At 31.9% G+C, this 16,683-nt stretch overlaps 1 protein-coding gene across 3 annotated transcripts in view; it reads right to left on the bottom strand.

The window, feature by feature from the left end:
* Window positions 1-345: 345 nt before the first annotated feature.
* Echdc1 (ethylmalonyl-CoA decarboxylase 1) overlaps window positions 346-16,683 on the bottom strand; it is a 36,300-nt gene continuing 19,962 nt past the window's right edge. For 2 of the 3 annotated variants that reach the window (XM_026380588.2, XM_026380570.2), the window contains exons 4-6: window positions 15,285-15,337; window positions 13,749-13,829; window positions 346-1,381 (exon numbers count right to left, since the gene is read on the bottom strand). In XM_026380588.2, coding sequence (XP_026236373.2) covers window positions 973-1,381; window positions 13,749-13,829; window positions 15,285-15,337 — 543 coding nt within the window. In that variant the 3' untranslated portion in view covers window positions 346-972. The remainder of the gene's footprint in view (window positions 1,382-13,748; window positions 13,830-15,284; window positions 15,338-16,683) is intronic. The other variant, XM_026380579.2, reaches the window with a different exon arrangement.

The following is a 16,683-nucleotide window of genomic DNA, read 5'->3' as shown; positions in this document are numbered from 1 at the left end:
TATTATAGATCAGAAAATCCACTTTTATCTTGGCAAGAGAGGAAGTATTGGATTAGTATGTAATCTGGAATGTCCTCAAAACATCAGTCTGTCTGACTATATTTTTGGAACTCAAAAAGCAGGATCATGTTGATTTAGGATATGCAAGGTAGTTTTACTATGACTCAAATGGAATTAAATATAATAACAAATAAAAACAAGAATTAAAAACTCACTAATTTGAAGTTTTCTTCTTGTGAAAGGTTAGAATTGGGACTTAACTCTTTGAAACACATTTTTAAAGAAGTAAATTACTAGGATCATAAAAGTTTGAGCTGTGCATTTTTATTGAATTTACTTTTAAAAAATAGCTAGTTACAAAAGAAGAAAAGTTGTTTTCCAGAAAAACAAATCTAGTATAAAAATGCAAATTTGTTATAGGATGCTTCATTAATCTTTACATCTCACCTTTAAAACAGAAATTCCAGGAAACAAAAGAATGAATAATTTAGGTAGCGGATGTTCCATATCATGTCTCCTCACTGATTAATAGATCTTTTTTAAAACAAAGGGTCATTTCTCACTAATTTTACTTGAGCTGCTTAGAACAGAAATGATTAATTATACCTTTTCTTATTTTCATATTCTCTTGATCCCTGCCCACTTTTTCCTTGAGTAACAGAGTTCATTAAGTTATTTCTAGGTAAGACAGAACAAAACATTTATGAAAAACAGCTCCAGAAGTAGGTTTTGTGTAGAAGCTTTTCCTTTTGCAAGCTGATCTTCAGTTATAGATTAAAAACTATTATGAGAATTTAGGAATTGACAAATAATTTTAAGCAAAAAATTATGTATATGTTGGCCAAAAAAAGAAAAGTAAATCTGAATTTTAGTAGCAGACTTCAAAGTAATTCTATCATATTTAGTATCATTTAACATTCATATATATTAATCATTGAAGATTTATTTGTAGTACATATACATTTTTAAAATCTATTTATTAAATTTTCCTTTCCTAGCAATAGCCTCTAAATTTGCAGGTCCCCCCCACACTGTTCCTAAAAGATCTCTCTCATTCTGTAATGCCTCCTCTAAATACAGCTCTCTGCCTGAACAAACAGATTTTTTCAAAGCTCTAATGACTTCTGGTGGCCCATTGACAAATTGCATTAGCCACTCTTGTGCTTCTTCTAGAGATTTAGTTTCATCTGAAGACTGCAAGACCTCTTCCACCATTCCTATGTTTAAAGCTTTTTCTGAATTCAGTTTGAGGGCCCCACTTAACACTTTGAGAGCTTGTCTGCTGCCGATGATTTCAACCAGCCGGCTGGCCCCTCCCCAGCTTGGAATTATGCCCATCTCCTTATGGACAAATCTGATCTCACTTTCTGGAGTCATTAACCTGCAAAAGCAAAAAAGGATAAAATATAACTACATATATATACTATAATCAAGTATTGCCTCTTCATAACGTGACATGAAATCACTGTTCTTTTTAGGTAGATATATAATATTAAAAACTGAATATTAGAAAGATGAGGTTATTCCATCTAAAATTTTTAATATGTTTACTTGTTTTAACATGTGCTTGCTTATTCTTAACTTTGCAAATTTATGTTTATTTCTAAAAGCCCAATTTTTTTTCTAAAGTGAGTAGAGTCCTAATGAAAAAACCCGGAACAGGTGTTAAGTATGGGCATCGGTATGTTTGTATCCACATACACATACACAAACATACACACACACACACACACACACACACACAAAAATACATAGTAAGTTAGGGTTTTCAAAGTCCTCAGGAAAAAAATAATAAATTTCGTCTTATAGTCCAATATCTGGCAAATATTTACTGACCACTGCCAATGTCAGGTAGTGTTTAGATGCTTGAAGACTATAACAAAATAAAATTCTGTGCTTGGAGAGAGAGGTACCACACAATCTGTAGTGATAAGTGCTATAAAGAAAACAAAGTGGGGCAAGGAATTAATGAATGAGAATACATATGTTCTCAATATTTAGAGAAGTGCAAAAATCTGAAAAAGTGTCCAAGAAGCAGCAATTCCAAATGCAAAAGTCTTCAACTAGGACTGCTCTGTATCTCTGAGGATGGGGCCAGTGTAACTGGAATAGAGGAAGCAAAGAGTAACACGGAACAAAATCAGAGGAGCAGACTTACAAACCTCCATAATGAGCTCAGACTTCATTCTTTTTTTGAAATATTTTTTAGTTATAGTTGGACACAATACCCTTATTTTATTTATTTTTACATGGTGCTAAGGATCAAACCCAAGGCCTTGCACATGCTAGGCAAATGCTCAACTGCTGAGCCATAACTGCAGCCCCAGACTTCATTCTTTAATTGTGAAATTTCTTAAAGGGATTTTGACAAATTAGCATCTCACATTTTGTAAGGGTTGTTCTGGTTGCTGTACAGACTAAAATTAGCATTTAATATCACATACCAGTTGTTTAAGAAAGCTTATGTTAATCCTTCAGAACAACCATATGAGGTATGGAAATATCCTCATTATAGATGAAGAAATCCAGGGAACAAAAGTTAAATAGCTCTGCTACTGCAAAGCTAGGACTTAAACCTGGAGAGTATGTGTTGTATGTACTCTTTTAACTTTGTGGCACAGGGATACCAGTAAAAACATCAGTAGTCACCTGGGTTAGACTGATAGCAGTGATTTCCTATAGCAGGGGTTCTTTTTCCCCAAATTGTGGGATTTTTATGAGTATGACCAATGATTAATAAGCAACAAAAGGAGTTAGTTTAAAAAAATGGTGGTCACAGCAAAAGGCTTCATATTTGCCTAGGAACATTTTATAATATTAAGAGACTGAGTAAACCTATATAGTTAGGAAAATACCAAATGAGTTTTTGATTGCATGCTTTCACTATGTTAAAATGTCATTCTGACTAAATGTCATATCAAAATTTTAACTTTTTAAGAAAAATGATTGCTTTCAAACTACTTATTACAAAAAGAAGACCTTAAATCTTGCTTTCCAAAACGTTAAATGTTCAAATACCAGGTGATTTAGTTCTCTTAGGACAAAGAACAACAATCTTGAGGTTTTTGACACTTTATAGGAGAAATACTCCAGAAGAGAGAGATCTATGAAAATAGTTTTGGGGCTGGGGCTGTAGCTCAGTGGTAGAGCACTTGCATCACATGTGTGAGGCACTGGGTTTGATCTTCAGTACCACATGAAAGTAAATAAATGAATAAATATATTGTGTCCACCTACAACTAAAAAATATTAAAAGGAATAGTTTTGATAAATCATTTTTAAATGGGGCAGAAGAAATAACAGGTCTCATTAAGAATCTGAATGTAGCCATAAATTGTTAAGAGGAGTACTGACATCACAAACTGTCAAAAATTTAAGGACTCAAATCATAGAAATAATGATGTCTGACAGCCTTGCAGATAGGAATATTGTTAATATTTAGCCCAGTCCTATGAAGCTTTTCACAGAATGAATTATGTCACTATTCCAATTAAATTGTGGAATTCACACTGATGTTGGTTCAGAACTATGCCTACAATGGAGTAAAGGACTGTGTCAGGAACCTTAGGTGAATATAAATATTGGTTATTGTGCTATGCAGGGTAGCTCAGTGATAGAGTGCTTGCCTAGCACTTTGGGTTCCATCCTCAGTGCTGGGGGAAAAAATTGGTTAACGTCCTAGGTGTTGGTATAATGTATATGGTTTATACAATAAAACTTATTCCAACTTAAACACATTTTAAAAATTCTTTGCTTCTAAAGAAGACTCTTCATTATGATCTTCATACCATGTTCTTTCTCCTTTTTTCTATTTTACAAGATAAAATGCCTTTTTAAATACTATTTCATGATTGTAACAAATCCTGAGGTAATCTTTGTAAAATTATTTGTTGTGATCAAACTGACATCTATTCTTTAGGGTGTGCCTTTGTATTGATACACAGTAAATAAGTATGATAAATCACTGGTGACAGAAGAACATAGTTGTTTAACAAGGAGAGACATACAGAACATTTAGAGGGTAACCTTTCATAGCACTTTTTATTATTATTGGTTGTTCAAAACATTACAAAGCTCTTGAGATATCGTATTTCATACATTTGATTCAAGTGGGTTATGAACTCCCATTTTTACCCCGTATACAGATTGCAGAATCACATCGGTTACACATCCACTTTTTTACATAGTGCCATACTAGTGACTGTTGTATTCTGCTGCCTTTCCTATCCTCTACTATCCCCCCTCCCCTCCCCTCCCATCTTCTCTCTCTACCCCATCTACTGTAATTCATTTCTCTCCCTTGTTTTTTTTCCTTTCCCCTCACTTCCTCTTGTATGTAATTTTGTATAACAATGAGGGTCTCCTTCTATTTCCATGCAATTTCCCTTCTCTCTCCCTTTCCCTCCCACCTCTCGTCCTTGTTTAATGTTAATCTTCTTCTCATGCTCTTCCTCCCTGCTCTGTTCTTAGTTGCTCTCCTTATATCAAAGAAGACATTTGGCATTTGTTTTTTAGGGATTATGCTAGCTTCACTTAGCATAATCTGCTCTAATGCCATCCATTTCCCTCAAATGCCATGATTTTGTCATTTTTTAGTGCTGAGTAATACTCCATTGTGTATAAATGCCACATTTTTTTTATCCATTCATCTATTGAAGGGCATCTACATTGGTTCCACAATCTAGCTACTGTGAATTGTGCTGCTATGAACATCGATGTAGCAGTATCCCTATAGTATGCTCTTTTAAGGACTTCAGGGAATTGACCTAAATATTATAATCTATAACATTTTGAATGTAGAAAACCTAATTTAAGAAAACATGATATCATCAGCAAGATACATGTACAAACAGAAACTGTTCATTCATCTTACAAGAGTATAGATTAATTCTAGGGTTTCATGTAATTTTACCTGTAATATAATTTATTACAAGAGATAATCTATCAATTCATGTTAAAGATAGAACACAGCTCTTGTAATTCTATAGACTTACTACAGACTCAATTTATAAGATCATATTAAAGCCCCTTATTTGTATAAGAAAAGGAAATATAAGTGTCTTTAGGTTGTTCATTATGTAAGCTTCCTGGCAATGTTTAAAATTTCCTCTGACATCCTAGGAGAGAAGAGATGAAGTTAATCAAATGTGGATGTTTCTTGTTACTGGCTGGATAGAAGCGTGTTATATGAGAAACTGTGTATAACTAGAGAAAGACTTATTAACGTTTGGCTGGTGATAGAAGGTCGAAGTTGATACCTGGAAAACCATTCAGTGTGCTACTTACTACTTTCTAATAAATTAATTCTACATTTCAGGGTTACCAAATGTAGTCAAGAAAAACAATTTCAAAAAGAACTTATCAAATTTTACTAAAATAGGAAGTTTTTAGTAAAAGTTATACAAGAAAATAGTTTATAAAAATGTTCGGTGTTGATGAAAGGCAGTGAACTTGGTGATGAGGATAGAAATGCATATTGAATTGGGACATTATTCAACTATGCTGTGAAGTGCATAGATATGTAGCCAGACTGCTTGGCTTGGAATCCTAGTCTGGCTACCAGACTGGCTGCATACCATACCTCATAAATTATAACAAAGTAAAAGGACACAAAATGAAATAATATAAGTAACCAAATAAATACTTTAAAGTTTTTAAATAAAGCATTGACACTATAAAATTAACTAGCAATGAGATGTCATAAATTTAAAGGTTTTAATCACTGATTTAAATGGTCCAAGGCTAGAAACTGCTAGTCCTTTTACATTGCATATTAAGAGTCAAAGACAACAAGGCAAACTGCTGATTTGGAGAAAATATGGTATAGAAAACCACATAATTAGCATCTCTGACAACAAGCAATACTTTAAAATCATGTTTGAACATAAATACTTATTTGTTTGCACACATACTTTCCTGGAACCTTCTTCCCTTTTACTTTCTATTTGTCACCCATCATGAGACAAATTATAGAAAACAGAAGGAAAGAAACTAAAGATTCCCCCTAAAATCTCAACTTTTTCATTCCCAACCCTCCCCTCAGATGACTGGCCTCATGAGGCTCCCTTCATTAACACAATGGTATAGGCTGAAAGAAGGGAAATTTACAAGGATTATATTCATTATAAGAAAGGATCTGCTCAAATAAACACTGATTTAATGCTGGTGTTAATATAAATTGGTAGGATCTTTCCTAGAGGACAAGTTGGCAATACATATCAAAAGCGTTGAATATTCTCTTAGTCTTTAAGTACTTGTACTACTTATAGGATTTATTTTCAGGAAATAATCTTCAGATGGATAAGACCTTATGCATAATTATCACGGCATTAAAAACAATACAGAAAAATTGGAATTAGAACAAAACAAAATCTGTCAATAGATACAATTACAAGTGGAAATCTAGCACATGATAAGGTGTGTCTGAAATCACTAAAACACAGAAGTCCTTTCAAAATAGTGTTGCAGAAAAACAGACATTTGGCAAAAAACAGATAAAATAAGTCCATTATTTCTATCATTCATAAAAATAGGTTATAGATTAAGCCATAAAATTACTCAAATACTAGAATAAAACATAAGTGAATTCTCTATAACTTGGGAAAGAGGCAGGGCTTTTTACCGCATAAAATTCAGATGCAATAAAAAAAAAGATTGATGGACATGACTACATTAAGAAAAAAGGCTTGCATTGCAAAAACAATAAGCAGACTCAGAAGACTTATGGCAAGGTAGGCAAATATATTTTAAATGTATCACAGATGACAAATATCACTAAAGGTTGCAAAACATAAAAATTAAGGGTAAAAGATCAAATATTCTACACAGAAATAAGCAAAATATGAGTAGGTAATTCACAAAGATTTAAAAAATGGTTTTTAGACACATGAAAATAAGATCAACTGTACTTAGAGAAATGCATATAAAACTGCTGAAATTTTATTCCTCATCCATCCCATTGGCAAAAATTCAAAGGTTTAACAGTAGGCTCTGTTGTCAAGGCTAATGAAACACGCTAAAGGGAATGCAAGGCTGGTCTATTTCCTATGAAAGAGAAATTGTAATAACTAACAATATTCATTAATTTGTTACTATTCATTTAACCTTTGATTGGGCAATCATTTCTAGAATTTTCTTATGAGATACCATTAATAATACCAAATTACACAGCTTTTTTACTACAAACTTTATATATTCAAGAGAGAGAATTCAATAAACAAGGATGGAAAGGAAAAAACTAAATGCGGAGCCTACAGAATGGAAGAAAATCTTTGCCAGCTGCTCCAGCTGCTCATATACAGAAAATATAAAGAACTCAAAAAACTTAACATCAGAAAAACAAATAACCCAATCAATAAATGGGCAAAAGAAGTAAACAGGCATTTCTCATAAGAAATATAATAGCCAACAAATACAGAAAAAATATTCCGTATCCCTGGCACTCAGGGAAATCTGTCATAATGGAAGTATAATGATGAGCAACTAGGTTCTGGGCAACAAGAAATGCTTTTTGGGGGAAAGGGTAAACAGGGATTGATTGCATGGGTACTTTACTACTGGTCCTTTTGTTATTTTGAAACAGGGTCTGGCTAAGTTGTCCAGGCTGCCCTTGATCTTGCAATCCTTCTGCCTCAGCCTCCCAAGTAACTGGTCTTACAGGCATGTGCCCCTGGGCCCAGCAGGAATGCCTTTTTCTCCTTCCTCTTTTTCTTCTTCTTCTTCTTTTTTTTTAAACACAACTAGTGCCTTTATTCTTCTTACCAGTCTTCTACTTTCAAGTCATCTTGTTTTAATTTTTCAGTTGAGAAATGCCAATTTTTAATGCAGAAGATAGCCTTTTGGTTTTTAAAATGCTTTTAAAAAGCCATTGTCTTTTGGAATGTTTTGTGTGAAATAATGACTCAACAAAATATAATTTACCTATGAAGGTCTACTTACTAATGCCAAGTAGACCTGAGTGTTTCTGACATATGTATTCATTAAATCTATAATCAGCTGGTGCTTAAAGGGGTTTTTCTGGAGAGGAAGGGACAATGCTAGTATGACATCTGGGCTCATTTCTTGTGTAAATTCATAAAGTATATTTCCATCTGCTGAAGTATTATGCATTGGAAATGGAAAAGTGTAGAAATATAAGTTGAGTAAATTCTAGGCAATTCTCCAGAGTAAGAAAGTTAAACTAGCTAAAGAGGGCCAATAGATATACTTTTTAAAAGAACTTATCATTTTAGTTGAATGCTATGAAATAAAAATGTTGATGTTCTTTTGACACAGATTTTCTTAGAATTTAACTATGAATATAATTAAAGCAACTTATCATAGAAGATAATTAATAAAGTACTGATAAAACAGGGGGAAATATCAGCTAGAGGAGTTGTACTGATTTATCACTTCCTAGTAATGTACATCATTCAGTAAGCAATCTGCTTTATTAGCCTCTTTTAAGAACTACTATTATTCTTGGTATGTGGTTTTAAAAAGGTCTAAGGAAACAATCCTTTTCAAACATACAGGGTGAAGGATCAGTTTAATCATTTTAATTTCTATAGTGATCCCTCTTTACCCACTGAGGTTAGGGCCCAAAACTCCTGATGGATGCCTGAAACCAAAGACAATGCCAAAGCCTACATATACTGTTATTTCCTATACATACATACCTATTATAAGGTTAATGTATAATTAAGCATAGTGAAATGATTAAGAAAGATGACTAATGAAACAGAACATGAAATTTCAATAATATAGCATAATAAAATTCCAACATAAATATTCTTGTGCTTTGGAGCCATTATAGAGTTAAAAAAAAAAAAAAAGATTACTTGAATACAAACACTGGGATACTATAACAGTTGATCTGAGAATGTTAGACCACTACTAAAGCTACATATATGCAACTCACCAATGGGCAGGTAGTATATATAGTGTGAATACATCGGACAAAGGCATGATTCACATCCCTGGTAGATATGAGCAGGATGGCATAAGATTTCATCAGACTACACAACAATGTGTAACATAATATCTGTAAATTGTTACTCCTGGAATTTTCCATTTAATATTTTCATACTGTAGTTGATCACAGGTAGCTGAAACCACAGAAAGCAAAACTCTATGGAAGGGACTATTGTAATTGGTTGTGGACCATTGTTTGTTTAAAAAAAAAATAACAGAAACATTCAACTAGAAAAACGGAACAAAAACCTAAAACATAAATGTTTTGTGAATGACAGTGCCTGGCATATGTACATGCTAAAAAATGTTTAATGAATGAAGACACCACTTCCAGAGAAGTTAGTCTACAGATGAACATGTTTTTATTGGAAACTGTGTTCTGCTCTGTGAATATACCTGATATATTACTTAATGTAACCAGGGGGCAACAGTCTCACATACAACAAAATTAAATATTTAATGAGACTCTGAGACATGCTATATTTCTTTCAGTTAGAGGTTAACATAATATGGCAATTTATAAGTATCAAGGGGTTAAATATTCTTGGATTATTTCACCTGCTATTTTGCCTTTTGTCTTAAACCCTAACTATGCTCAAATACAGGCAGGGAATGAATATGAAGGATGATGCCAAAGTCTAATAAATGCTTGAAGATAAACAGTAGATTCTAAATAATTTTCACTTTCTCCAAAGGACATCTACAAAGTCTTAATTTGCATTTACTTTTATGTAGAGAATTTTGAAGTGCAGTAACACATACATACAGTTTAAAAATATATATACTCTATGTAATTATATATTTAAATTGTATATTTCATAAGTACCTGCATTTCAGATAAAATGAGGAAAGTATTCTATCCTTTCTCATATAGACCAATTTCCCATTTAGTCTCACATCATCCATAATGTCAATGACTGCTCATAGAATAAAGAGTAGCTGAATCCTAATGCAATCTGCACTGATGACAGCAGAGGGCACTGTCAAACAAAATGACCATTTTTCGTTGTGCACTAGAATCTGTTAAATTAGGAATTAGTAATTTTCAAAGAACCTAGGATCTTGATAAATTGTCTCATACACTGAAACTATTAATAAATCTCTGTGAGTATAAAGTGACATGTTTGAACTAACAAACTAAAACTTGAGTGATAAATTTTAAAAAGAAACTTTACATGTGTTAGCTAAATCTTTTTCATACTATTTCTATTAAACTACGAAACTATTTCTATGAAGCTAAAATAGAAAAAATAAAATATTTGTTATGGAATATTTATTTTATAAAACCATAAAAGTAAGCAATAAAGGAATTACCATATTTGAGGTTAACCCTAGTGGAAATGAGAGGATTGTGACTAAGGGGCAGGTGGAGGACTCCAAAAGTGTTGGCAACCCTCCAGTTCTTAACCTAAATCATGGTTACATAAGGTTCTTACTTTGTAACAAGTCATGAAACTCAACTTTTATGTTTTACATACACAAAACTAAAATATTAGAAGGCCTTATCAGACTAAATTAGTAGACAGAAGAACCATCAATAATATATCAAACCTAATGACAAAATATTACATACGTAGAAATACCTATTTAAAAACAGGGTTTCTAAATCAAGGGTCCATGGAAAACATTTTATGTGAAGTTTCCTAAGATAGAATTCCTAGCTTTCATTTCCCTAGCTTTCATTTTATTCTCAGAAAACTAGAAAATCAATGTAGAAACATCATCCAGGTATTTATTTAGGTCTAGCTATTTTAGAAACAAATGAGTTCCAAAACTATTCAAACAACATAAAAGAAAACACATACTAGAAGAGTTTCTTTAGGCGAGTCATCATCATGAATTTGTTACAAATCAAAATATGCTTAAACCCAAATATTCCTTCTAGAAAAATACAAATAAATAAAAGGACATTTGACTCTCGTTATATTTATTGATTTAAGTGATAAATTTTAAAGCAAAAATATGGTGATTGTGGAGTTAAATGAAAGCAAATGCATATCACCAATACATAAAGGACAGAAAAAGAGAACTACAAGTATATTGTAATGTTCTTATATCTTATGCAATTAATATAATATCATGTGAAGCTGAACTGTGACAAGTTTAAAATCCCAAAGTTCACACTGTTAAGAAATCATAAACAAATCTTCATATATGGCACATAGTCAATAGTAGAGGGAAAATAGAATGATAAAAATAATCTAGAATGTGGCAGGAAAAGAGTAAGAAGATAAAAACAGAAGGGACAAATAAAAAATAAGTTTTGATATAGTAGATTTAAACCCAATCATATCAATAACACTGTCTACAAATATAGAGTAAATACTCCATAATGTTACTCTACTGAACAATCCAAAGACTGTCATCACTCTGAAGAAAAAAAAAATAAAGGAAGACACCTAATGTATGTTGTGTCTTAGACTCTAGTTTAAACAATACAGATCAATTAAAATGAAAGAACAGGCACATGTTAATCACAAGAAAGCTGGGATAACAATATCTATATCAGATAAAATATATTCTTGATTAGATCATGGTCCAGTAAAAGGATATTAGAATACCAGGTGTGGTAATGCATGCCTGTAATCCCAGCTACTTAGGGAACTGAGTCAGAGGATCACAAGTTCAAGGCCAACCTCAGCAACTTAGTGAGACTCTGTCTCAAAAAATTAAAAGGACTGGAGATGTAACTCAGTGGTAAAGAGCCCCTGATTCAATCCCCAATGGAGTGAAAGGTATATAGGAATTACATGTATGATTTTTGCAAGTTTTTCACAAGACTAATTATTTTAAACAGAGAACCTAGAAACATCTTAAAAAATAAAATTCTCTGCTCTTCAAAATTTGCTACTAATAAAAAAGCAAACCACAGGCTAGGAGCAAATATTCACAATATTTATATATTAAAAATATATTGCAAAGTAAGCCAATCCCAAAAAACCAAAGGTCAAATGTTCTCTCTGGTAGGTAAATGCTGATCCATAATGAGGGGTGGGGGGCGCCAGTGGAAATAATGGAGGAACTTTGATTGGGCAAAGGGGAGGATGGGAAGGGGAGAGGGCATGGGGACAGGAAAGATGGTGGAATAAAATAGACATCATTATCCCTAGGTACATGTATAAATGCACATATGGTGAGACACTACATTGTGTACAACCAGAGAATGAAAAACTGTTCTCCTTTGTGTACAATGAATTGAAATGCATTCTGCTGTCATATATAACTAATTAGAACAAATTAGAAAAATATTTTATCTGACATATAATTTTATCAAGTATATATAAATAACTGCTATTATTCAACTTATAAAAGGGAGCAAAGATTTTGAAGACCAAAAAAGAAGACATATCAACTGACTAATAAACAGAAAGCAAGACGATCAACACCATCAAGTCGTTGGGGAAATTCAAATTCAAATTACAAAGAGGTGTCACAGCTGCTCTCATCCATTATGGGAAAGGGCATATGCAAACATATGGGGATAATAAAAATGTTCTACATCTCAATTGTGAAGATAGTTACATAGATGTACACATTCATCCAAATTTAACTTACATAATTAAAATCAATAATTTTTTAAATTTATACCACAATAAAGTTACTTTTAAAAATTGTTAAAATGTTATATAACAATATACTGAAATATCTATGGTACTACATGCCAGAGAAGAATTGTTTTTTCCTTAGTGTCTGAAAGCAAGTCAAAATTTGACTACAGATCTCCACTTATTGTGCACTTCTGTTAGCTAGGACAAGTGTACAATGAATAGAAAAACCCAAATGAAAGGACAATGAATTTAAAAGTATTGGCAGTTTTGTAAAAGAGATTAGTATAAGATAGTTTGAAGATTCTAAGAAATAACATTTGTGTACATTAATATGTACTTTAGGTTAAAATTATGCTAAAATCTATATAATCATAATCTCATTTATACTTATCTATTTAAGGGAGATATTCCATTTTACAGATAAAGAAACAGACTTAAAAGGTGAAACAGTAACTTGCTCAAAGTCAGATAAAAGTTCCAAACTGAGAATGACCTAAATCTACTGGACTCAGATGCTCAGGCTCTTTATTATTGTACCATTTTATTTTACCATTTTATCCAATCACCCTTTTATATTCTACCCTTTACTCTTTACATAAAGAGGCCTAAGTGTGTGAGTCTGTAGAGATTATTGTACTAATGTTTCCTTACAGCTGTGCTTAAAGGTCTTGGGAATGGTGTTGAGAAAGCAGTTTCAAACAAATGTAAAGCATTAGATTTTATAAAAGGTCATTCCTAAGTAGTATAGCTATCCAATACTGAGAATAATTCTAGAGATTGAAGAGCTATCAATCCCAAAGAACTTTCTCTAACTTTATTCCCTAATCTTCCCCAAAGCCTTACAGTGCTGCTATAAATCACACAGATTAAAGACATATAATGGATCTCAGAAAACCTCTTTTTATTGGTAAGAGGATAGTTAGAACAGGTTTTTCCTCTATTTTCTTTTCCAGCTGTTTACTTTTCATGTGTAATGCTTTTGGATTTTAAGTTTTACATTTCTCTGACCTATCTTCGTAGAGGTTTTGCTAATATGAATTTCATTTAGTCAAAATCATTGTTTTAATTTTTTCAAGGCATAAAATAGTAATTAAACTAAAATAAAACTATCTACTATAATGACTGACAAAAAAGATAATATTTACTAATTTATTATCGTGTTTAAGAACATACTAAATATAGAAATGAAGGCAGAAAATAAATATGCTAATTATGTTTAAACAAGAAATAATGCAATGTTTATCCTACCTGAAATCACATGCTGTAGTAAATTCTGCTCCTCCACCCAATGCCCGACCTTGAATTAGTGCAACACTAATTAAAGGAAGTCTGTATATTGAAAAACAAATGGATGTTAATATTTCTATTTTTTAATATTTTTAAAAATCTTAAAATATAGTTGAAACAAAATTACTGCACTGTGTTTATAGCAAACACATCAAAGGACAGTAGAACCTTGAATCTATGCACCTTGAGAAAAAAACAACATAACACTAAAAACACAAAAATTCATGCTAAATATGATGTAAGTTTATCAAAATAGCTCCCTTATAATATACTTTTGAAAGGACAGCATATTATACCTTTATTCCAAATATGGATGCTTTTGTATAATTTAAAGCCCCTGGGACTTCTCAGAAGCTGGCATCTGTGAATAATTTAACGTAATATCATCTTAGTCCATTTTTACTAAAATTACTTAAGGGTAGGAAAATTAAGGCTGCAGCCATGGTGGAAACTGTGATCTAGAAGATAGGGGTCCAAAACTGTATACTGAAGGTTCCTCAAAAATCTTCTCATTAGTGTTTGAAATGATCCACAGATTAATCCTATGTGGAGACATTATTTTGTGTTATAAAATAAATCTTTTACCTTTTCTGTTTGTATGAATGTGTGACTACTACATGGTAAGTCTAAAATGTTTTAAAAGTATGGAATTTTTTTATAGGTTCTAAACAAAAAGTGAAACTGAAGATGTAAAATAACTGAGTGCTCCTTGATACATACTGCTCCCAAGTAGAAAAGACTGTCTAAAAAAGAATAACTTTTCACATGAATTTGAGAAAAAATCAGGCAAAATAGGGGAAAGAGATGAATTCAAGAGTTAAGATAATGAAAAAAAAGTACTTTAGAATAGTAATATTATAATTCAATCACTCTATCAGATATAATGAGTAACAAAATAGTGATGAATACCAATAAATAAGTATTCTTAAATATAAATTTCCTTAGTTTTTATAATTTTTAAATTGTCTATAATCAGAATGTGAAAGTAGAAAGTTAATTAGCCCAAATATGTCAGTTTGTATGTCCAAATTCATAAAAGAATTGTCCCCCCTTTTCTTCTTCATCTAGATGCAAAGTAAATCCATCTCTCAGAAAGCTGTAGTCTTCTCCAATCCTTAATTCTTTTTCTCTCCTCTGGATTCACTCCACTCCATATTCTACTAACTTAAATATGTGATAATCTTTATCTGTTTTTAATAGATCACTGTCTATATTTTGCTCTAATATCAGTATTTGACTCCTCCCATGTCTATTCCTTAATATACCTAGTGATATAAGCACCTTAGGGAAAGGGGCTAGGTCCAAATTCTTTTCTTCAGTACTCGTGTACATTTCATTAGCAACTAAATGTTCTCCACACACAAGGAAACAGTTCATCACTAGAATATACACAATTTGAAAATTAGTTATTATTTTTAAACTGGTATAAATAATGGAATAGTAAAGAAAGATTTTTGATCTTTTAAAAACCATAAATTTAAAAGAAAGATACATTACCTCATAAGTCTTGTTAAGGTGTTTTGCATGAACATGGATAAGGCCACTCCATCCTTTAAATAAAAATAAGCATAAAACAAAGGTATAATGCACATGTGTTACCTAAGAAATATTTTTAAAATTCAGCTTTTAGTAAACAATTTAGCTTTTAGTAAAGCTCTACACCATGAAGCTTATAGATGGACTCTGATTACTTCTTCTCTCTAAAGAGAACTCCTTACAGTTTATGCAACATCTGTGGCAATCAATTCCAAATCTTATAACTGGATTAAAATCTGCATTATTTGTTGCTATTTTATTCTTTTCTCCCTCCCCTAACTTTTCAGGGCTAATCCTTTCATTATGTTATTCCATTACTTGGTCTGTACATTTGATAGTAAGAATTTTAATTGCCTAACAGGGACAGTTGGAACTTTTCTCCTGTTCATTAAACAAAGGCTACCAAAATGAAACCAACTTTTTAAGGGATCAGTAACACTTGAAAGGAGAAAAAAAGTATAGTAAAGATATGCAAATACAATAAATGTTAATAGCTATTAATGATGCTATGGGTACATGAGGATTTCATTCTATTAGTCTCTTGTTTTTATTTGATAATTTTCATTAGTAGTAAACAAAATTCAAATATTCCAATCACCCCATCATTCTCAGAAAAGGCAAATTCACCAAATAAGCAGATGCTAATGATGCATCTATAACAACAAAGAGTCAGTATGTTGGATAAAGTGCCCCACTGAGAGAAAACAGTTTGCATTTAAGTCATGTTAAAAAGTCTCCAAGTAACTCAACTGTAAGAGTACAATGTATTTAACAGATAGCTGCAACTCATGTATATGCATGAGCCTCGTAAGCCCCAAAGCTATTTTAAATTTCAGTTTTACATGTATTTATAGCTATTTCTCAAGTACATAAGAATATAGTCTACATGTAAAATGGTTGTCAGAAACTTTACATATATCATTTCTAGTTCTTGTTAATTGTAGAATAAATGTGATAAAATACCCTTTATACATATATACTATGTTTCTTAATATTATTGTTATGCTATATATTTTTTATACTATGACTAGGGAAACTTCATAGAAGTACAACAAAGAATTCATTTATACTGAAAAATGCTTTAAACGAAATAGGTCAATTATAATCTGGAATTTAAGCATACTCATTTTAAAGCAGATTTGCAATTCCTTATTTTCTTGAGGAAACTTGGAACATGCATATAGCAAGAAGCAATGGACACCTCTCGTTCTCAGCTATCAATCAACAAATTTATTGCAGACACTGATGATAGCATATTACTTGGAAAATGTCTATACTACAAAGAGCAAATTTACCTAAGTCTGGACAAAAATTCTCTCAATAAATGTTGTTACAACGTGACTCACATCATACCAATAAT

This window comes from Urocitellus parryii, chromosome 8, assembly GCF_045843805.1.
Source record: "Urocitellus parryii isolate mUroPar1 chromosome 8, mUroPar1.hap1, whole genome shotgun sequence".
In the NCBI taxonomy this organism is placed as follows: Eukaryota; Metazoa; Chordata; class Mammalia; order Rodentia; family Sciuridae; genus Urocitellus; species Urocitellus parryii.
The sequence above is the reverse complement of the archived record's forward strand: the minus strand, read 5'-3'. Positions and strand labels throughout refer to the sequence as shown.